Source organism: Puccinia triticina, chromosome 18A (assembly GCF_026914185.1).
Source record: "Puccinia triticina chromosome 18A, complete sequence".
Classification (NCBI taxonomy): Eukaryota; Fungi; Basidiomycota; class Pucciniomycetes; order Pucciniales; family Pucciniaceae; genus Puccinia; species Puccinia triticina.
Genome location: NC_070575.1, coordinates 364,786 through 386,949, shown reverse-complemented (window position 1 = coordinate 386,949; position 22,164 = coordinate 364,786). Strand labels below are relative to the sequence as shown.

The 22,164-nt window shown below is 47.6% G+C and overlaps 2 protein-coding genes across 2 annotated transcripts; both read right to left on the bottom strand.

The window, feature by feature from the left end:
• Window positions 1-114: 114 nt before the first annotated feature.
• Window positions 115-2,357, bottom strand: PtA15_18A55 (uncharacterized protein; the record flags this gene model as incomplete). Its single annotated transcript, XM_053165010.1, has 2 exons — window positions 115-129; window positions 1,956-2,357. The coding sequence occupies 2 exons, from the start codon at window positions 2,355-2,357 to the stop codon at window positions 115-117; spliced, it is 417 nt and encodes a 138-aa protein (XP_053028554.1).
• A 2,068-nt stretch (window positions 2,358-4,425) lies between these two features.
• Window positions 4,426-6,019, bottom strand: PtA15_18A54 (uncharacterized protein; the record flags this gene model as incomplete). The annotated part of the gene is made up of 2 exons (XM_053165009.1): window positions 4,426-5,647; window positions 5,754-6,019. The coding sequence occupies 2 exons, from the start codon at window positions 6,017-6,019 to the stop codon at window positions 4,426-4,428; spliced, it is 1,488 nt and encodes a 495-aa protein (XP_053028553.1).
• Between the last annotated feature and the right edge of the window lie 16,145 nt (window positions 6,020-22,164).

The window sequence follows — 22,164 nt, the reverse complement described above, 5'->3', positions numbered from 1 at the left end:
CCCTGACCCAAATTTACCACTACATCATACACTTGGTAGATCCCTGAAACACAACAGTATGGCATCTTGCTGTACATCTTATCCATCAGGCAATCTGTTGAGTCTCTGATTTGCTTACAGGATGTGGCACTGTTGGCAAATCCAATGGGTGACAAGTTCTTCTAGCAGCTGGATGTGGAAAGCTCTGCCAGGATAGTGGATAAGCATCAGCTATCTTTTTGTACGAGTTAGTCAGTAGTGTTGCTACTTACCTTCGGTGCTGGCTGAGATCCTGTTTACTAATGGTATCTGACAGTGAGTTTCCATGTGTCTCTTTTTGCTGCTTGCGGGTGTCAAAACTGCAAGCATCATTGAGATGTAATCAGTATATGCACATTTCTGCTGCATAGCTTTGGACTACGGGAAATGGCTTGCTTTGCTTACCATCTTCCATAATGCTGTTCACCTTGGCTTGTAATATCACAGTATTCATCCACCATCCAAGCTCCAAGTGATTGCAAAGATGGTGATTATTGCGGAAGATGATGAAGTTGGCTCTGGAACCCACTGAACAACTATGTTTTCACATCTACATAAATATGTACTTTTTCTCTTTGCCATAGGTAGCCATGTGTGCGTAGGTTGATTTCTTTTCTTCGAATTTGTACATATTTTACTTATTCTTGCTGGGTAAGGAGGGACTTCTATGTTGACTGTGTGGCCTGAGACCATTTCAACTTTTGGCGGCCAGTTTTTCATAATCAACCTCACACACTCATCTCTGGACACTTTTCCTTCTAGTTTTCAGTTCTGGGACCACCTAAGCTATCCTCATCTATTTACTATACTCATCTACCCCCAACCCTTCTCCTTGATCTGCATTATCCTTTGTAATATCAATAGTTTTGGATCATGTACAGTGCAAGATGTGTAACACACAATGAAGCACACCAAATGGTGTCATAACAAAGGAAGTTGAGTGCCCCTCAAAGCCCCAAAGAAATTGAAAAATATTTAGCAAGATTATCCATGATCTTGTGCATGTTTTGTCTCCACATCAACTAATCAACCAATTAGAAATGGTGCTGCTACAAAAGTTGAAAATTGCCATTTTGAAATTCTCTCAGGCCACGGGGTTGACTAAGCGCATTAGTCCCTCGGCTCCTTTGGAGGGTCCCCGGGACGGCGTCCCCCCTCCACATAGGGAGGGACTTTGATAAGTTAGGCTCTGGCCATCCCGTTTGGTAGACCTGCAAAAGTCAGCTGTCTCACGTCGAGGGGTACCGTCTGGTGACATGTATTTCTGACGGTCATAAATGTTGAGCGGCGGGAATATGGATCCATCGAGCTGTAGTTAGGTCTGGCTTGGGGCACGTGTAAACCGTCCTCGGGTGTTCCCTTGGGGCGTGCAGAATTGGTTGATCAGGCTTCCTTCCCAACTTGCCTGGTCGGTACGATGGCGGCGCCACTTGTCGATCGGGAAGAATACTTTCGGAGTAACGAGTGCTTAAACTCAGCTTGAGATTTCTTGGATCATTTTTTTTCGGCGTGAATTGTTCTTCCGCAAGCAAAGTTACGAAGCGGCCTCGTTTATTTGCCGAAACTGCACAGGTACATCTTGCAATTTATCAGAATAGACAAAGCGAGTCTCGCGTAGATTCTAAGGGATGGTCTAGCTTGAGATTGGTGAAGTGAGTGTTGTTGAAATGAATGGGATACAAGGAACGATGTAGGATGAGGATATGAAACAATTAAGAGGGAAAACAGCATCCTTCGGGAGAGATCTGCGCAAATGAGGAAGGATGAGGATACATTCAGGCAGCAACCTCCACCACGACGTATTACAAGAGACTGGAGCGATGAGGATGGAAGAAAGTCAGTGACCGTTGGGATGCTTTGGGCCATCCAAACAGACGGGCATACCTCCTGCAGTTCGAACTTTCCGACAGACTCGGCTAAGTGGTTTAGTAGCTGACGCAGTTGATGCTGGTGAGCGCGTTGAGGTTGACGGCAGCGTTGCCTTGGTTGCCACAGCTCATTTGAGTGCCGCCAGAGCCGCCGCACTGAACCTGGGTCAGAACATTCGCGTTGATCGCCGCGTGGCCCTGGTTGCCACAGCTGACTTGTCCGTTTTGTTGATCGAAGATCGACCCGGGGACTGCAAACAACGACGTCGGCTGAAGGAGGCTACCGAGCATGTTGGCGGAGACGGAGTTCAGTAAAGCCAGAGACATGGCAGCGGCGATGGTGAAACGCATGTTGAAGTGTTGACTGGGTGTTTGAGGCGAGGGGTCTTTGTTCGGGATCTTGAAGGTGGTGGGGCTGGAGATGTCCGGTTGATGCTGATGGGGAATTAGACGCACCTGAGGAGTGGCCATTTATATTCTGCAAGGCTCTGCCAAACCTCACGGCCACTCTACTCGGCTTGGCCACGAGACAACGCGTTCCGTTTTCAGACTTCCGGATGAGCCTTGTCAAGGCTCATCTGGAGGCAGGACAGCGGTTGCTCATGACATTCCTTAATAGACTCACGGCAAATTGCCGCAGTTCCCGGGGTCGGCCATCGACGGCTTGGTTGGTGAGTTGTTCTTGAAGGCCGGATGGCAGGTTGCGAAGGGAGTGTGTACCTGACAATGATCAAGACAAGGTTCACACTCCCCTCAATGACCGGAAAAGACGGGCCATCGATGGGAGTGTGTACCCCCTCTTGATGGCCGGCTATCGAATAGTGTGTTGCTCTCGATGACCTGTACAAGCGCCGGCCATTGAAAGGACATTTCGCACTCCTTTCGATGGCCGGATGTATGAGAAAGTAGATTATACACACCCGGCATCAAGAGTTCTTCAGCCTTGATGACCGGTACGGACCAGCTACCCGGCCATCAAGCGTGATCGCCGATACATGCTGACACATAAGTAGATGAGCGCCGAGCGGTACAACCGGCCACGGGGAGGGGTAACACACAAGTCCCCTCGATGGCCAAGTTGTTCCGGTCATTGAGCCTCGATGACTGGTCCGTTCCAGCAGTTAAAGCACCCGCTTCCCGGGGAGGCTACTCGGCATGTCGGTTGCTTTTTTTTTGTTGCACTTTTTTTTTGCTGTTGTTGCAAATCCACAACCAAATTAAATTGGTGATCTTTGTTTAGGCTACATTCAGGTTCGCCCAAATTACTCGAGTTGTTCAACTTTTTGAAACATGCCACCTTGACAAAGGATGTCAAAACGACATCGAAGCCGTTGAGGCCGTTTGTTTGAGGAAAGTACAAGCCTACGAATCGGCAATACATACAGCCTCACTGCAGATGCTGTCTCGATGAGCTGCTCTTCCTAGCTAGCTGTCAGAGTCTGGAATCAGACTGCTAGACGAATTTGACTTGAGCACACTTGCTTCCTACGAAGGCGAGATTCAAAGCTATCACGGCAAGCCAGCTTTGCGGGCAGCGCAACAATTTTTCACGAAGAAAAAAGACAAGAACATAGAATTGGTTGATCCAGGCTTCCTTACCAACTCGCATTACCCAATGCTCCCTCCAGTCCTTGAGGGCATCCCACCAAACATAGGTTTCTCGAACTGGGTTCAAGTTGCTCCAGCGGCGGTAATAAGGCGTGTTTTCACGTGTTGAGTCTGTTAACTGTTACGAGATTGCCCCCTTTGCTATCTGTGACCATGCCCAGATGCGCCGCATGCATCATTTGGAAGCAACACGATGCACATTGAAAGGGTGCGTCGGCATTTTGCGGAGGACCTGCACCGCCCTCAATGGGCGAGAAAGACAGGGTATACAATATGCGCACGGAAAACATGGGTTTCTTTATTGATGCCCAAACGAAAACAATTAAATAGGTAGATCCGAGGAAACGAGAAACGATATATACATCAAACAAGAGAATTAAAAGCAGCGGGCTGAGAGGAATAAGGGGAAGGGGAGTTTCGAGATCAAGAGGCAGACCGGGAGTCGTCAAAATGATCGATGAGTGTTTTTGTAGTTTTATCAATCGTTTTATCATTTTTTTGGTCATTGGTTTGAGTGTAAACGTGGTCAATGAATGTCAGTGTTTGCTTCATCTATTTACTTGTTTTGGACATGTGGTCTTGAGACAGTTGGCAGAGATCGAGTGGGTGGAAACAGGAACGATCAAAGAGGAACTAGGGTTTAGTTGCTGAGAGAAGACAGTGGTACTCGAATGAGTATGAGAGCTCTGGCTCTGTCCCCATTTCGGGTCAAGATGACTATATCAAGCTGGAAAATTTGATTAGACAAGATCGGTAGGATTTTTTTAGACTTAGATGTGTTTTTCAATTTTTTTGAAGGGGTTTAGTATGTTTAGGTTACAAAAAGAGGGCGATGCTAACAAAAATAGGCCAACACTAGGAGCCATAAAGTCCATGAACACATCTCCAAGATGGATTATAAAAGGAAGGAAGGGTAGCTGCGAGTGATTCTTCAGTAGCCAAATCTTTCTTCACGAGCGCGAGCAGTGGCCATCAAGTGGGCGATCCCGCCAGACGAATGCATGGCAGAGTGGAAGCCAAGGTCGGAGTCAACGTACCCAGCGGCGGCGAGGGCGTGTTGTTGATGTTGTTGCATCATCATGGCTTCGAGCATTTGCTGCTGTTGGTAGTAGTGATAGTTGGTCGCCGAGGCAGTGGAGACAGGGCTAGGCGAGGTCGGTGGGCGAGGTCCAAGAGTCTTGATCGCTCCGATGGCACGCTTTCTAATGCGAGTGGCGAAGTTTTGGTTGGTGAGCTCGGCTTCGGCGGCTGGGCCACGCGGTTGGCGAGTGGGCATACCACCAGGGACTGATTGAAGAGTAGGGGCCAACGGAGTGACAGACACTCGGTTACCTTTGGCACTGGGTGGTGACTTGGCTCTCGGGGCTCGGTAGACTCCTGGGGATGCAGCCGACTCAGGGGCCGGCTCGGTGAACGAAACGACCTTTTGAGTTGGGGAGGATTTGGACACAGGAGCAGGAGCCTCGCTTTCCGGACTGTTGTTAGATCCAGGCACGAACACCGACGAAAACGGATTGAGTTTGGGAGGTGGTCCGGTAGTGGCGTTGGAGTTAGCCGGCGGGGTGGGGGTAGATTTGGGCGCTGATGACTTGAGGACGTCGGAGAATTTCTTCTTGATCGGTACAGCGGCAGAGTCTTTGGTTTGAGAATTATCGGTAGAGCTGGGAGGGCTCACGGAGCCCAGTGAAGGAGTAGCGGATAACGAATCCGTTTGAAAGTCGAGGGAGGCATGTTGATTGGTGAGCTTGGGAAACCCGGGGGCTTTGCTAAACATCGCATCAGCCGAGGCCAGAAGAGGAAAAGCTTCATCTGGTTTGGAAACAACAACCGCCGGCGGAGTCAAGTTGCTGGATCGCTCAGAGGAAACCGAGGAGAACGGTGGGCCGTGGCCGAGTTCCCGGAGAACATCATCTTCTTCTTCCACGTTGGGGTAGCACTGCGCGTAAAGCGCATCTGCTTCGGCCTGCTGGCGGCGAGCAAGGGCCCTCTCAGCCAGCATGCCACCTTGACCTTGAGTAAAAGTCATGCGGCCAGGAGCGGGAGCCTTGTTGGTCGAGTAGAACGTGTTGTGAAGTTGTTGTTGTTGCTCGGCCTGTGCTTGAGCGTGGGCTTGATGGGCATGAGCTTGGCCAATCATGATTTGTTCCTGTAAGCTGTCAGGCGGAGGAAGGGGGTAACAAGGTTAGATTGATCTATCGAGTAAGAGAGGCGACAGAGAGACGATATCATCAATCGAGTGAAACAAGGAACATTACGAACGCCAAGTTTTGCAATCTCATTTGTTCCAGTTGTAAATGCATTTCCAATTGCGCTTGCTGTTGAGCAAACTCGATTTGCTGCTGTTGGTACAAGGCGGTTTGAATTTGCTGCTGATGATACATGTTAATACCCCCAGGACCAAAGCCTTGTTGGGGAGGTGAGCGACGACGGGCACCGGCAAGAAGACCCGAGTTGTCGGAGTAGGCCATCGTGCTGGGCGAGCGTTGGTTGGTGTTGGGGATGGAGTAGTACAGTTGAGCTGACATTGTCGGACTGAGCTTGAAGGTTGATCAGGTGCTAAGGTGACGGGGTGACAATCGAGTCAAGAGTAACAGGCGAGGTGGCAAAAAATGGACAGCAAAGAGAACGGAAATAAAAGGTGAAATAGATAGAACTTCTAAAAGGGTCAGACCAAGGTGAAAGAGGTGAGTGAGTGTTGGTGGTGAAGATGGGACAGTTTGAACAGCTTGAAGTGATATTTTGAGATAAACTAGATAGGCCGGGTAAAAAGGGGGGAGGAGAAGGAGGTTGGTAGAGGTGAATAGAATAGGGCTGGTGGGTGTGGCGAGGAGTAATCGGAGTTGGGGCGAGTCTGGGAACTTTAAGGATTGAGGTGGGGATGTTCGGCTGTGAAGATCGGTTGCAAGGCTGGGTTGGGTTGCGAGGACTGAGTGAGGCCAGCCAGGCTCGGACTGTTTCTCGCACTAGTGGACTGGACTACCGAGTGCAATAAAGTTATGCTGGACTGTGGCGAAGGCAATAGTAGTCAGACTCGGGCGTAGGGGCTAAGAACTGATTCAGTCCGGATGGCGTTCGAGCCATTGCTTCATCATGAATAACAATGTGTGTGTATGTATCTAGTATTGTTTTGTTGGTTGTAATAAAGAGGTATGGACGATGATGTCAAGACGAACGACGTACATTGGGGTAACCAGACGGGAAGAAGCCTATTGAGCTCGAGGGCTGTTGATACGATCGATCGGTTAATAAGCTGGAGGAACTGAGCCGATTCTGATACCAAGGGAAAAGCGATTGGTCTGGATTCGGAGCACTCGAGTGTCTCGGAAAGCGATGGGCTTGGAGTAGTGTATTGGTTCTTTTTATGGTCTGGGGTGTCGTTTGGGGTGTTGCGAAAAGATGATAGAAAGAAAAGGGCGACGTATAATAAAGAGTTTCAGTTAGTGATGCTTGCTACGGGGAGCGAGGGGCAGTAGACAAACGACAAAGTGGAAATAGATTATTATAGAAGGTCTAGCCTCGAGAAGCGGATAGCATACAAGTTGGGATATGGTGCACAAAGAATAGCGTAGCGCTGGAAGGGCTAGTAGGTGGGGAAGGTCGTTCACAGGCAGAAGGGGGTCAACTGGAAAAAATATAAAGGAAAGACTCCGGAAGGAGAGAATGTTTTGTTTTGTGGGGTTTTCGGGAGGATGAAGACGGAAGCTTCAGAGATCGATCGACTGGTAAATGACGGCGAGTATAGAAAGTACAAGGACTACGTGACGAAGGGTCTGGTGGTAGAGTGTTAAGAATGTTCTAGCGAAATCTGCTGGATAAGATAAAGTCTGTTTTTTTGTGTTTTTATTGTGTTTACGGTGGGGTTCTATCTCTGTATGTACTGCTACGCTGGCTGAGGTTCGATTGGTGGAAGGGTTGTGGAGAGAAACGCGATGGGAGAAGGGGGAAAACAAGCCGAATTGAGTGGGGCGATGGACGGGAGAGACTGACGAGGATGGGTTTTGTGGTCTCGCGAGGCTCGGGAGAACGGGCGGGCACAGGGAGGCGGGGAGACAGATTAAGGGGAAAGTGTGTATAGTGAGATCAGATCTCAGCAGAGAAAAAAAGAAAAAAGGGATTTCAAATGTAGAATTAATGGCAAAACAGCGCCTGAGAAAACTACACAAAACAGTACTTGACGTACTGGGTACAGTACAGGGAGAATTTTTGGGTACAGCGTACAGGGGAAAAACTCAAACAACAAGAGTCTGTTGAATGTCAACAACAACAAGACAGAAGGTGTATGTATGTATGCAGCCGTAGAGATTCAAAACAAGACCAAACCAAAGCCCATAGGGTGAATATTAAAGGGGGATGGCTGAGGGAAGTCCATGTACATACATACACGCAGTACGCATGCAGCAGTGAAGGCGGATTAACCACAGATTCTGAGGAATCAGATCCTGTACACACTGTAGGAACTGGAATTTTCACCGAAGGACTGGTCACTGCGCGTCCCACGGGGAATCGGGGACACCGGGGGTAAGCGAGCCATAAATTCAGAAAACTCAATAAAGATGATCCAAACGACCACACGAGTTCTAGATTCCAAACCCTCTGTCCCCAAGGGGGTCATTATGGGAAGGTACTAGAGAAATTTTGCAGCTAGCCATTTGGAACATGTAGCAAAACACCATCCAGCTGGTTGCTGAATCCTGAAAGATAGTTTGAATACATTGGAGGACTTCCCGTCAATCTGGGAACCCAGATTTTTCCAGATTTTGCGGGGAAATCTGGGCTCGATCTTCCCAGATTTCCCTGCGAAATCTGGGAAAATCTGGGTTTCCAGATCGGCAGGAAGTCCTCCATTATACCTGATGTTATTTCACTTGTTTTTTTGCAGGGGACACATGATGAGTGCACTCAACTTGCTGTTAAGTGGATGACTTTCCGTGGGCTAAAAAGCTAGATCTAGAGGGAAAGGTTAAACCTTACTGGCTGTTGAAAATTGACCAAGATCAAGTTTTCACCAACATACATGGTTGAGTGCCTCCCGCTAAATCTAGCCAATTAGGATACAGGAAGTCATGCGGTGTACATGTTGCAAATTAACCCAACAAATTGTTTTCCATATTGTCAAGCAGAGAAAGTATAAAAAGACCACAGGGATTGTCCTGACTGACAAAGTGCTGAAAAAAACTACTGATGTTTTTTGTGCTATTCTTCACCATCCTCTTTTTATTTAAGCTCATTTAAGTTCCACAATCTTTGCCTTTTTGTTAACACTCAATAGACAACAAGAGATGTACCTTCAGCAACAGTTGCTGTGTTGCATCCCTCAAGACTCACCTGCCACTTCTCTTCCATTTCAGCTGTGTAATATATCTACTCTTGGGTTGGCTTGGGACAACAGTGAAAAAAATATGATACAATACTGGTATTGGCCAATACACCATATTTTATTGATTTTTTATTGGTTGGAACCCCCCACAGGACGGTCAACCAGGGGTGACCAACATGATTTTGGTCTTACAGACCAATCTTATGTTGGCAGGGCCTACCAATACATTAGAATGAAAAGTGTTATGGTCAGTTCTGTGGAGAGGAAGATGAGATCTAAGTATTGGGGTTCTGGGGTCTCTGTAACCTAATTGGTAGATTGCAGGATGACAAAGCAGTCTCAATCTTCAGACTCACAACCCTGAGAGTTGGTCCAATGTATGTGTAAGCTATGTACATGAGAGCCGGTGCTATGGCTCTAACATCATCACCCATTTAATGCCCAAGCCTCCCCTTTTTCTGTTTTAATCAATGAAAATAAATGAAAAATCCTCCTCTTTTGGCTCTACATTCTGTCCCTGGGCAGTTTTGGCAACCCAGCGGGACAAAGCTTGCCCTCTCACTTTCTTCTCTGTTTCTGTTGGTGTTTGGCTCTGAAAATTTACTGTAGAATTCTGCCAATAGGTCTCCACATTTCTTCAGGGTTGCTGCCGGTTCTCACCCCTCCAGTTCAAATCCCTTCCAGCTGACAAAGTATTGAAGTTTCCTCCCTCTCCTCCCACATTCCAGCACCTCCCCCACCTCCCATTTGTCTCTGCATTCCACAGTTACCTGTTCCTGGGTCCACCTCCACCACTGCACCATTTTGTTGGGCTTATTTTTTTGGAGTACAGACACATGAAACACTGGGTGTATTCCCTGCATTGAGAGTAGAAGATTCAGTTTGTATGCGGTGTGGTGGTTTGTATAGGCAAGTTTCATAGAATGTCTGCTTGGAAATATCATGGGCCGGAATGCACACACAGCTGAGCTCACTGTGCATTTGGTGATATAAGCACTGAGAATGATGTCAGAAAGCATGACTAAAAGCAGACAAAAAGTCACACACACGGGAAGCACAGACTTTGCAAGGTTGGACTGGGGCAGAGGGCAAGATCTGGATTGCGGCCAATTGAAAGCATGGACTGGTAGCAGCAGCGCAGTAGCAGGCAAGCCAGGGCAGCTGAAGCCGGATCCACCAGCAGGTGGAGGCGCTAGCAAGAGACTGACCACTGGGGGCTAGACAGAGGGTGTGAGAGGTCAGGTGGGAATGAAAGCAAATGAGTGTGGAGGAGAGGGGGGAGAAGAGTTCACGGGTTCTCTTCTATTTCATTTTTCATCATCTTACTTACTACTGAATCATTGTACTTCACTTACAGATGGTTATAGATTGTTGGAAGAGTTTGATGTGACCCTTATTGCTTACTTGCTATTGCAGTTTTGTGCTTCCAGATTGCAGAGCTTCACTACTTGCAGCTCATTACACTAAAGATCAGGCTCATTTCCAAGCGCTGAATATTAGCAAAACATATCAGTGTGGAGCGGACATCATTGATAATCAATTGATCCCGGACAAAACATCTTTAATGAAGGGAGACACAGACATTTCTTACTGTCAACAACCTTGATTTCTACAGCAGATTTGGAGATTCTCATAGCAATGGGGAAAGGTCCTAGCCAAAATTGGTGCAGCTTGGAGCTGGGGTGGTTTGTCAAAATATTGTGTCTGTCCAGCCATACTTTGTCTCCAATAGGATGGTTCATGTAGGGATTTTTTAAGCCTACTGATGTTATAAATCAGCCAGCCTTCCCAGCCAAATTGTCTGGGACCATGGGATAAACTTTATTTTGGTCTTGCTGATTTTGGCCCTACGTGAACCGTCCTAATGTTCCATTCCAGGTTTTCCCTCACGTTCCTGTTGAATTGGTCCTTCATCTCCTTCTGCGCTGCCTGTATATGGTGCATGAGCTCTGCCTGAACCTCCACTAGTTGTTGTAGCTGTTCTGCCACAGCGGGAACACACTGCTCTGCCAATGGAACTCTGCTCTATGACAGATCAAATCTGTAATGAGCCTTGAATGGGGACACTCTGGTCAACATGTGATCATTGTTGTTTTATGCAAGCTCTGCCCTTGGAAGGAGTGGTTCCCAGTTATCCTGGCGGTAACACACAAATTGGAAGAGGTACTGCTACACCACTTTGTAGGTGATTTCTAACTTTCCACCAGTTCTTAGATGGAGCTGGATTGTCAGGCGTTTGTCCAGCTCACAGTCGATCTGTGAGATGAAAACACTGCCATGATCAGAGATAACAGTCTTTGGAGTGCCATGGAGCTTCCAGACATGCTCTGCCATCAGGGCATCCAGGCTCCAACTGCCCCACATTCATGGACATTCTGCAAGGGATGAAATGCATGATCTTCTTCAGGCAGTCAACCACTGTCAGTATGCTGTCACACAAGTGGGATTCAGTGAGATCTGTGATCAAATGATAGCTGATTTTTTGGGGTGGAGAAATCTGGTTTCTGGTGTTCTGTTTGTAGAGGTAGTATATGTTGGTACACCTCACACCTGTGGATATAGCTCAATGGTAGCGCAACCCAGCATGCATTGGGGAGATGTGGGTTTGATTCCCCCTTTCTGCACTATTCATTCTAATCACTCTAGCTGCCTATAGCGCTGCGCTCATAACCTGTAGAGCAAGTAAAAGGAATAGTGCATACAGGGGGGATTGAACCCGCATCTCCCCAATTCATGCTGGGTTGCTCTACCATTGAGCTATATCCACAGGTGTGAGGTGTACCAACATGTGCTACCTCTACACTGTTTGTTTCAATATCTTTGTCTCTGTGATGTAGATCCTGCAACATAGTATGGTCAGGTCCGTTGAGAGGAAGATGATATCTAAGTATTGGTGTTCTGGGGCTTCTGGATCCTAGTTGGTAAATATCAGGTTGAGGAAGCAGTCTGGATCTTCAGAATCTCAAACCTTGAGAGTGTGGTCTGTGAAATGTGTGTGTGAGCTATTTACAGAGAGCCTGCACTGCAGAGCCCATACTAAGGGTGTAAATGAGTTGGTACAACCGGAAATTTACCCAAGACCTGTTGGGTTTTGGGTTGGGTTTGGGCACTTTCTTAAAGAAAATGAAAAGACCCAAACCCAACCCAACCCAACTTGTAAAATCATTGGGTTAAGTTTGGGCAGCCTATTTTCTAATTGGGTCAGCCTGCAACCCAACTAAGACGCCTCCAACAGTCAAGTTGGGGGTTTTTGGTGCTTAGTAGGTTGGGTCAACCCAAGACCCAAACCAAACCAACCCTGAAATAGTATGATGTTGGGTTGGGTTTGGGCAAAATATTTTCAAATCTGCCCTGACCCAACCCAACCCAGGCTAAATGTTGTGCTGGGTTTGGGCCCTGTTTTGAAACCCAAACCCAACCGGTTTACACCCGGAGCCCACACTATGGCTCATAACAAAAGGATAATGTATCAGTGAGCCTTTCCAATATGATATTGGTGTGGGAGATCAATATTATATCAGTCACCCTGAGTCAACTCTGTTGTGGGGGATTGTAGCCTATACAACCCGCCTAGCAGTGTTTTCAATACCAAAAACTGTTGATGTATTGCATAATGCATTGTATCAAAAAAAAAAAAAAACAGATAAAATTAATGGTTAAATATCATATTGAAAAAAATAAAATAAAATTTTCTGGGCAGCATGGACTAAATCCTGCACCCATTCTAGAGATGGCCATTGGTACCCATTGAAAGGTACCCATAACCCGCAGGCGGGTAGCTTTCAGTGGATGTGGGTGTTCAGTTTTGCTAGAAAAAGGGTGCCTGTCTGACTGGTAAAATTGAGGGGAAAGTACACCTTTTGATGGCTGGAACAGTTGCGGTCATTGAGAGAACACACCTCTTGATGAACAGAACAGTCCCAGTCATTGAGAGCAGTAAACAAACCTCTCAATGACCATGTAGAGCGAGTAAAAGGAATAGTGCAGACAGGGGGAATCAAACCCACATCTCCCCGATGCATGCTGGGTTGCTCTACCATTGAGCTATATCCACAGGTGTGAGGTGTACCAACATATACTACCTCTACACACCCCCTGTACACCTACACCGGTGACAGAGCCCACCAATCCTCCCAGAGGCTCATCCCAGGTACGCAGCTGCCTATAGCGCTGGGCTCATATCCTGTAGAGCGAGTAAAAGGAATAGTGCGGACAGGGGGAATCGAACCCGCACCTCCCTGATGCATGCTGGGTTGCTCTACCATTGAGCTATATCCACAGGTGTGAGGTGTACCAACATATACTACCTCTACAGACCAGAACAAACCCGGTCATTGTGATGAGAAACACCTCTTGGTGACCAAAGCACACCCGGTCATTGAGGGGATTGAGTAATCCTCTCAATGAACCGGATGGAAACAGTCATCAATCATCAAGAGTGTTGAGGTTGGCTCATCTGGTTGTCTGCTTCGATCTTCATTTCTCATCCGCTCATCTCATGTCACACGCCTGTCACATTGTTTCTTTGTTTCCGCTCGACTACATAACCTGGAGTAGCAGACGTTGGAAAGGCTTTCCTCATCCTTTCCAACACACTCACCATACTCGTGTCTGCTGCTTCAGGTAAGTTTCATCTCTCTATATTTCTCTGTATAGTTGTCTCATATGAAATCAATATCCTTTCCAACACACTCACCATACTCGTGTCTGCTGCTTCAGTCCCATTTATTTCATCAGGTTATGAGTCCCAGTTGCTCTTCCTAGTCAAGCGCAACCTCCAGCACGTAAAACACTCGGAAAATAGTGTGTTCCCCCCAACATAAGGATCAAAAACCCCTCTTCGTTACACTCTACGAAACGAACTCGGTCATCATGGCCGAACAAGCTCAATTCAACGTTCCAGACTCGTCGGACAACTCGTCACTTCGGGTCACTGGAATTCCTCAGCTTCAGGCTCCGGAGGCCGACTCCAATTATCTCAAATGGAGTTTCGTCGTCAAAGTCCACCTGAACTCTATCAGTCTCGGCTATCTCCTCAAGGAAGTCAAGCCCAAAGATCGTAACGCCAAATGGGCCAAGGACAACGCCGACGTTTGTTCCTTCATCGTCCGAACCATTCACCAAGACAACCTTCGTCTTATCCAAGCGTATCCCGACGATGCAAAAGGGATGTGGGACGCTCTTCACGAGGCTCATCTGGACTCCACCGCGGGAGGCCGAATCTACTGGCTCTGCAAGCTAGTCCTTCTTCGTTTGACTGAAGATGACATCGACTCCCACATCAAGGAGATGGCGGTATGCGCCGAGCGACTCAACTCCCTCGTCACCGCCGAGAAACCTCTCACTGTGGACGACATCCATGCAGCTGCCCTCTTGGGATCTCTCCCCGTCGACTGGCTGCACTGTGTGTCCGCCATGATGAACGAGGAGAACGTTACCTCGGCTCGCATTGTCGCAGCTCTCAAGGCAGAGTCCCTTCGTCGCAAAGCTCGAGTCGAAGGCGCCGTCTCCGTCTCGGCTGCCCAATCGAGAACCTCTTCGAACACCAGGACCCGACCTCCCTTCAACAAGTCTCTATTCTGCTCATTCTGTCGCATTAAGGGTCATGAGCTATCGGCCTGTAAAAGTGCGGCTAGGGTCTTGAATGATCACCAACGCGGCCGCAGGTCTAACACCGATCAAAGTAGTCGCTCGGACTCTGACAAAGGCTCTTCCAGGGACAAACGTCCCACCTCTGGACGAAACCGTCCAACACCCAAACCGGCTGCCAAGGCCGGTCTCACCACTGTCGTTGAACTTGGCAGTGACTCATCCTACGAGTCAGACCAATCCGAATCCGCGTACGCTGGCACGGCTACCGACTTCCTCACTCCCGTCACAGCCCTCCAAACGTCGGTCGATGCCAACATCGACTCCGGGTGCTCGATGAGCATGACCCCATACTCCGACGATGTCACTCAACTCAGGGTCACATCTACTCCGGTCCGCCTTGCAGACAACTCTGTCGTGTCGGCCACTCACAAAGGTTACTCTACCCTTCCTCTGGCCGTTTCCAAAGCCATCAGAACCCTGGTCATCCCCACTCTCCACGAACCCCTTCTTTCCGTGGCTGGATTGTGCGACGCTTCTTTGCGAGTAGTCTTCACCCCGGATTCCTGTGACATCTATCACTCGAATGACTTTGAGGTCACCGGAAACGTCGTCGGCCAGGGCTACCGAAAGGGAAATTTGTTCTACCTCCCTTCCGCCAAGGTTACGTCTCATTCCGCCTCCCTGGTTCCTGGACAACTGGCTGATAATTCTCTTTTTGGTTACCATCAACGACTATCACACATAGGTCTGAAGTCCCTACGCCGCCTTCTCAAGCTCCACCGGATCAAACCATCATCCATGAATGAGGCCGATGTCCGCAAATGCCCTGTCTGTATTCAATTGAAGATGCACAGGTCACCTTTCACCTCTCGCTCTCCTTATCGCTCTAAAGTCCCCGGAGAACTCATCCATTCGGATGTAGGATCTTTCGAAGTCGCATCCCGAGAGGGATACAAATACTTTGTTACTTTCATAGACGATTTTTCAAAGTCTCTTTCCGTCATGCCATTGAAATGCAAAAGCAATGTTTTTCGCTGTTTCAAACTCTTCAAAGCGTCCTTCGAAAAGGATGGGCGATTTATCATTCGTGCGTTACGATCGGACAATGGCGGAGAGTACCTCTCCAAAGCATTTGAGACGTTTCTTCTTGATTCTGGCATCAATCACTCTCCGGGTCCTCCCCACTCCCCTGAGCTCAACGGTGTTGCGGAACGTGCGAACAGGACAATTGGCAACTTGATCAGATGTCTTTTGATCAGTTCCAAACTTCCTAAGTCGTTTTGGGCAGACGCTCTTCGCCACATTCTTCATTCCATCAACTCCATCCCTTTCTCCACCCCTTCTGGTTTCCACTCACCTCATTCTCTTCTGGGTCATGATTCCGTCGCTGTTGAATACTTACATCCCTTCGGCTGTCTAACTTGGTACAAGGTGCCCGAGGCGAATCGCAAGAAGCTTGATCCGAAAGCTCGAGCGGCGTTGTTCCTCTCCTATCTCCCGGATGGAAACGGATATCGCGTGTGGGATTTGGAGCGCCGTCAAGCAGTCAAAACCCGCGATGTCCTTTTCGATGACTCTGTCTTCCCATACGACCTTCGAACTGTAGGTCCGTCTCCTACGGTCACGGTCGAACTACCCTGGCCTTCTCCTGACCACCGCGCCCCGTTGTTGCCACCTACTGCTTCCACGGTACCTTCCACCCCTCCAGCGGCGCCCACCGTCCCTGCTCCATCCATTCCATCCATCCTTGATTCCCCACCCTTAAACATACCTCTCCAACCCCGCTTTGACCGACGGCTGACTGCATCCATGCATGCACCTCTGAACAGAGTTCGAGATCGGACCCCGTCGCCTGTCTCCTCGTCAAATGACACAGATGCATCGGACGGTAAGTCTGCCCCGTCGCCGATCCCCCTTCCGTCGCCATTTCTTCGCCCTGCATCTCCTCCATCTCTTCTCCCATCTCCTCCTCTGCTTTCCCCTGTCGCACGGGCTCCTCCTAAGGTTCGCCCACCTTCACCGCTCCACAGGTCCTCTCCACCGGTGCTGCCTCCCGTTCTCCCGACTACGGAAAACTCCCCTCGTGTCCCTCAAGTGGCGAACCCTCCTCCGCCTCCCCCGCCCCGCGTCCCCTCGCCTCCACCGGTACGACGGTCCAACAGATCCAGGAAAGCCCCGGATCGCTACGGGCAGTGGTCAAAATCAGCGACTGCTCCTGAAGAAGTTGACACTCCCAAGACCTGGCGCCAGCTTCAGCGGTCCCCACACAAGGACAAATGGCTAAAGGCTGCTAACGAAGAATTCTCTTCTCTTCTAGGGATGAACACGTGGAAATTGGTACCGCGTCCGGTGAAACGTCGTATCATAAAATCGAAATGGGTTTTTAAGGTCAAACGCAGACCGGACAAATCTATTCAGAAACTGAAAGCGCGGTTGGTCGCCATGGGCTACTCCCAAATTCGAGGTCTAGACTACAATGAGGTTTTTTCGCCCACACTTCGAATGGAGACATTTCGTCTCATCTGCACTCTCCTCGCCGCCCGGAGCTGGAAAGGCCGCCAGGTTGACTTCAAAACCGCGTTCCTAAACGGTCACCTCGACGAGCCGATCTACATGGAGCAACCAATTGGTTTCGAAGATTCCGCGCACCCGGACTATGTATGCGAGGTGACCAGATCTTTATACGGTCTGAAACAATCTCCCCGTCAGTGGAATCAAGAACTCAATTCTGCTCTTGTGGATCTTGGCATGTCTCAATCGAAATACGATCCCACGCTTTACTTCCGCATAACCGGCAAGAAGCTCGTGTGTGCGGTGACAGTTCACGTGGACGATCTCACGGTAGTGGGCGAGCCGGCTCATGTAGATGGGCTCATAACTTCCCTGGGCTCTCGATTTAAAATTGGGGCTGACGAGGACCTGCATCATTTTCTATCTATCAAAATCACCAGGGACCTTGAAAACCGTCTGATCTATCTTTCCCAATCGCACTATATCGACGATATGATCTCTCGTTTTATTCCTGGAGATTCCCTCAACGTATCGACACCTACGGACTTGTTTTTCAAAGATCTCCGCCGGCGCAAGCCCGGAGATCCCATCTCATCCGGTCCGTACAACCAATTGATCGGGTCTCTTCTGTGGGTTGCGCAATGCACCAGACCGGATGTCTCGTTCGCTGTGAACAGGCTTTCTCAGTTCCTGAAGGACCCCTCCGACTCTCACTGGACGGCTGCTGTTCGAATTCTCCGTTACCTCGCTGCTACCAAAAATCTCCGTCTCCGTCTTGGCGGCTCCCTCGTTTTCGGGGGTTTTTCTGACGCCGACTGGGCTGAAGACAGGTAGGATCGCAGGTCTACTTCGGCTTACACTTACCGTCTTGGTGATGGATCAGTCTCGTGGAAATCTTGCAAACAGGCGACTGTTTCTCTTTCCAGCACCGAGGCAGAGTACAAAGCTCTCTCGGATTCGTGTAAAGAGGGTCTCTGGTTCCGCAACGTCCTAACTGAACTGTGCCTTCGTCCAAAGCAAGCAATTCCTCTCCACGTCGACAACGAAGGTGCAGAGGCTCTGGCCAACAACCCTGAACATCACTCGAGAACCAAGCACATTGATGCGCGATATCATTTTGTGCGCGAGTGCGTCAAAGACTCCAAAATCAAGATTCTTCACGTCTCGACACATGACATGCTGGCTGATATGTTAACAAAACCGCTATCCCGTCTGCTCCTCGAAAAGCACCGCCTTATGTTTGGTATCGTTTAGTTTTTTTTGTTGTCACTACAGTTTCTTTCCTCATGTTTTCATTTTTTTCTCTCATCTCAGATTCTCAGCAAGGGGGGGTGTTGAGGTTGGCTCATCTGGTTGTCTGCTTCGATCTTCATTTCTCATCCGCTCATCTCATGTCACACGCCTGTCACATTGTTTCTTTGTTTCCGCTCGACTACATAACCTGGAGTAGCAGACGTTGGAAAGGCTTTCCTCATCCTTTCCAACACACTCACCATACTCGTGTCTGCTGCTTCAGGTAAGTTTCATCTCTCTATATTTCTCTGTATAGTTGTCTCATATGAAATCAATATCCTTTCCAACACACTCACCATACTCGTGTCTGCTGCTTCAGTCCCATTTATTTCATCAAAGAGGAGTGTTTAATCTTCTCTCAATGACCTGGGTGGAGTAAACAATCCCCTCAATAACCAGATCCTGGTCATCAAGATTGTTCCTCCTTTCAATGGACAGGTCTTTTCTGTCCAATGAGGGGATTAAGTGCTTCTCTCAATGACCGGAGCAAATCATTCATCACTCCTCTTGTTGAAAAGTTTGCTCAGTTGTAAAGCTCAAAATTCTTCCTGAGAGCCATTTGCTGAGTGTGGAAAGGAATGGGTGAGGGAACCTCTGCCATTCCTGGGTCACTAGACACTAAAACAAGCCCCCCAATCTCAGATTAGAAGGTTTAATGTAGGGATAGTGGAGGTGTATCAAAAGACAGCCTACTTTGAGCAGGTGGCTTAAAGGTTATGGTGATGTAGCTGTTGTGTAAGTGTTGAAATGAGGCTGTAATTTGTATGTAAGGGGGTAAAACCACAACCTAGAGTGGGACTAATACTGTAGAGTGAGGTAGTTTTGTACTGCTATGGGGTAGGGGAGTGCAAGTACTTTGCTGAGAGAAATTACAACTGGGGGGAGGAGAGCCTCCTGAAATAGAAAAGAGTGAGACATTTTGGCTCCAGGGGAACAAGGGAATGAGGTTTTGTAGCTGCCCTGAAGGCTAAAATGAGGTATTTTTGCTGGAAGTTGATAGTTCACATGAGTTCATGATGACATATGAGGAAATTTAGCTAGTGGGAAAGAGAAGGTGAGAAGGTTTTAGCTGGCCTGGCCTGTCAAATGATTTCATGGTCACATGCTGTCTTCCTGTCATGATGTCATCTGAAAGCTGCATGAGGGGTTTTTGCTAGCTTGACACCTGCATGATTTTTCATGATGTCATCTGTCAGCTGTCAGACTGCAGCCTCCATTACATTAGACTGCATGACACAGTGTAATGAGTGCAGCTGATGATGTCATGTATATGTAAAGGGTAGACAGGCTTTCAGAGTGGTCCATGTCATCCAGGTAACGGATTACATGGTCCTTGAAGGGGGTTGTTAATTCTGATCCAGAGGTTAAGATGTGCTGTCCATGGTGTCCTGTGTAGTTTTGGTCACAGAATCCTGTGGTGCCGCCATATTGGTTTATTTGTGAGTTTACAAATGAGAAAAAGAAAAAAATTTGGAAATGGACTAGATGGGTAACAATAAAGCATACCACACTGTTCATTGAGGGAGTGTTTCTCCTCACAATGACCGGGTTTGTTCTGGTTTGCCTTTTGCATCCGTAACTTGCACCCAGGTACCTACCACTTGCACCTGGGACCCACCACTTGCACCTGAGTACCAACTCCGCAGGTGTGGGTGCAGGTGGGAGTGTGGGTGTCTGATTTTAGTGAAATTCTGTCCAGGTACCTGCACCTGTGCGGGTACCCAGGTGCAAGTGCCATCCCTAACCCACTCCCAAAAGAAGAACCAATACTGTATTGTATTGGTAAACCAATAGACACATTTTACATGGGCATTTTCACCAACAATGGGCCTTTACTTTACGGTTATTGGTAAAGTAAAGATATAGTACATTTTTTGGCTCAATACTATAACAGATAGCACTCCAATCAGTAAAGAATTTTTCTTTACTATAACACATATTTGGTTTTTAATTTTTTTATACAGGTACGGTATCAGTTAAGGTAATTTGTTTTGTTTTGTTGATGGGAGCTTGCAAAAGGCTCCTTATAACCACAAGAAGGCATTTGCACCTAGTTTTACCCCTTTTTATTTCAATAAGCGCGGGCAAAAGTACATTTAAACCAGCTTTTACCCCTGGTTATTGAAATAACTAGGGCTGAAACATGTTTAATAGGGCTCCCTACTATACCAGCCCATTGGAAAAAAACTCCTTTACTATAACCAGTAAAGTACTGGAGATGATAAAAACATCTATACTCTACTGGAAGGGCCTGGTTATAGTAAAGTAAAGTAAAGGCCCACCGTTGTTTTCACCATTGCTTGGGACATGCCTAAATTTGCTTGAATTCATATCTCACCACCTCCTACTGCTTGATCTCACTCCTCAACATCAATTTTTATTACCTTGTAACCATCTTAGAATTACTTCTGCTATTATTTGTTTTTCTAGCTTTTTTTCTGATTTCTTTATCAGTTGTTCTCCTCTAATTTACCAGGTTGAATTATCAACCTGAAAACTCAGTTTGTCAAAATGAAGTTCAAATCTGAAACTGGATCACTCAAACAACATAAAACCTTTCCCCTTTGTTATCCAATTAGATCTCACTGCAAAAAAAAAAACCCCACCCTGTCTAATTTTTGATTTCTGAAAATCTCTGTTTACTCCTTGATTTGATTTATCAGAATAGCTCATTTTACACATTTACTTTACATTTTTTCTCTGTTTTATCATTTTTTTCTCATGCTGTTTTCCTTGTTCTGAAGCCTCACAAGAATGAACTGGTTGATTCAAAATCTTCTTCCCTTGCCATAGTTAGGAGGGTTCACACAAGGCTGATTCTGAAATCATTTTTCAAACCTGTGTAACTTCAGGTTTTGATTATCCTGAGAAAGTGAAAAAATTGGTGGAATGCTCCCCTTTGAAGCAATTCACCATACATAAACCTCATACCAGGAAAAAATATAGTCACTTGATGGCAAGTGAAATGATGCAGCTTTGGTTTCTGCTCCAGAGCTGCTCTAGCGCTGCTCCAAGTCTGCTCCACCAGCACTTGTAGAGCTTTCAGGACTGCACCAGAGCACTCAATGTTGCATAGTCAGCTGATCCTAGATTTTTCCCAGGAACAGCTGATGCTCATCAAAAGCTGAGAAGTAGGCATGTTGACTGAAACTGGGCCAAAGCTGAGAATTGGCTGAGCCTGGGCTGCAGCTGAGCATTGGCTATTCCAAGCCTGATACAAAGCCAAGTGTCAGCTGGACCAAGAATATTCCAAATCTGAGCATCAGCTTAGCCAACAATGGTCCAAAGCTGAGCATCATCTTGGAAAAGGCTTCTGCAGAGCTGAGGATCAGCTGGAAAAATAATGTTCCAAAGATTAACACAAGCTGGGCCAAGAATTTTCAAAAGCTGAGCATCAGCTGAGCCAATACTGGTCCAAAGCTGAGCATTGGCTGAGTCAAGGCTGTTCCAAAGCTGAGAATGAGGTGTTTTAAGATTATTCAAAAGATGAGTATCACCTGAGCCAAGGCTGTTCCGCAGCTGAGCATCAGCTGAGCCAAGGCTGGTCCACGGCTAAGTATTGTCTTGGCCAAGGCTGGTCCACAGCTGAGCATCAGCTGAGCCAAGGTTGTTGAGAGTGTAGCTCGTAATGATGGATGCCTTTCAAAAGAAGAGAGAAAATCAGACTAAATAATCTATGTACAAAACCTGTGACAGGTGTTGCAGTCAAGATAAGTGTCACAACACAGTTTGGTCCCCAGCTGAACATCAGCTGAGCCAATGCTGGTCCACAGATGAGCATCAGCTGTTACAGGAGTGGTCAGAAGCTCAGCAACAGTGAAACGGTATGGTACATGTATTGGTATTTTTTTGAGCCCAATACACTGTATTTGTATTGGATCAAGTCACCAAACCAATACAATCCATGGTATTGTATTGCCAATACATTCTGATACAATGCAATACAAGTGTATTGCT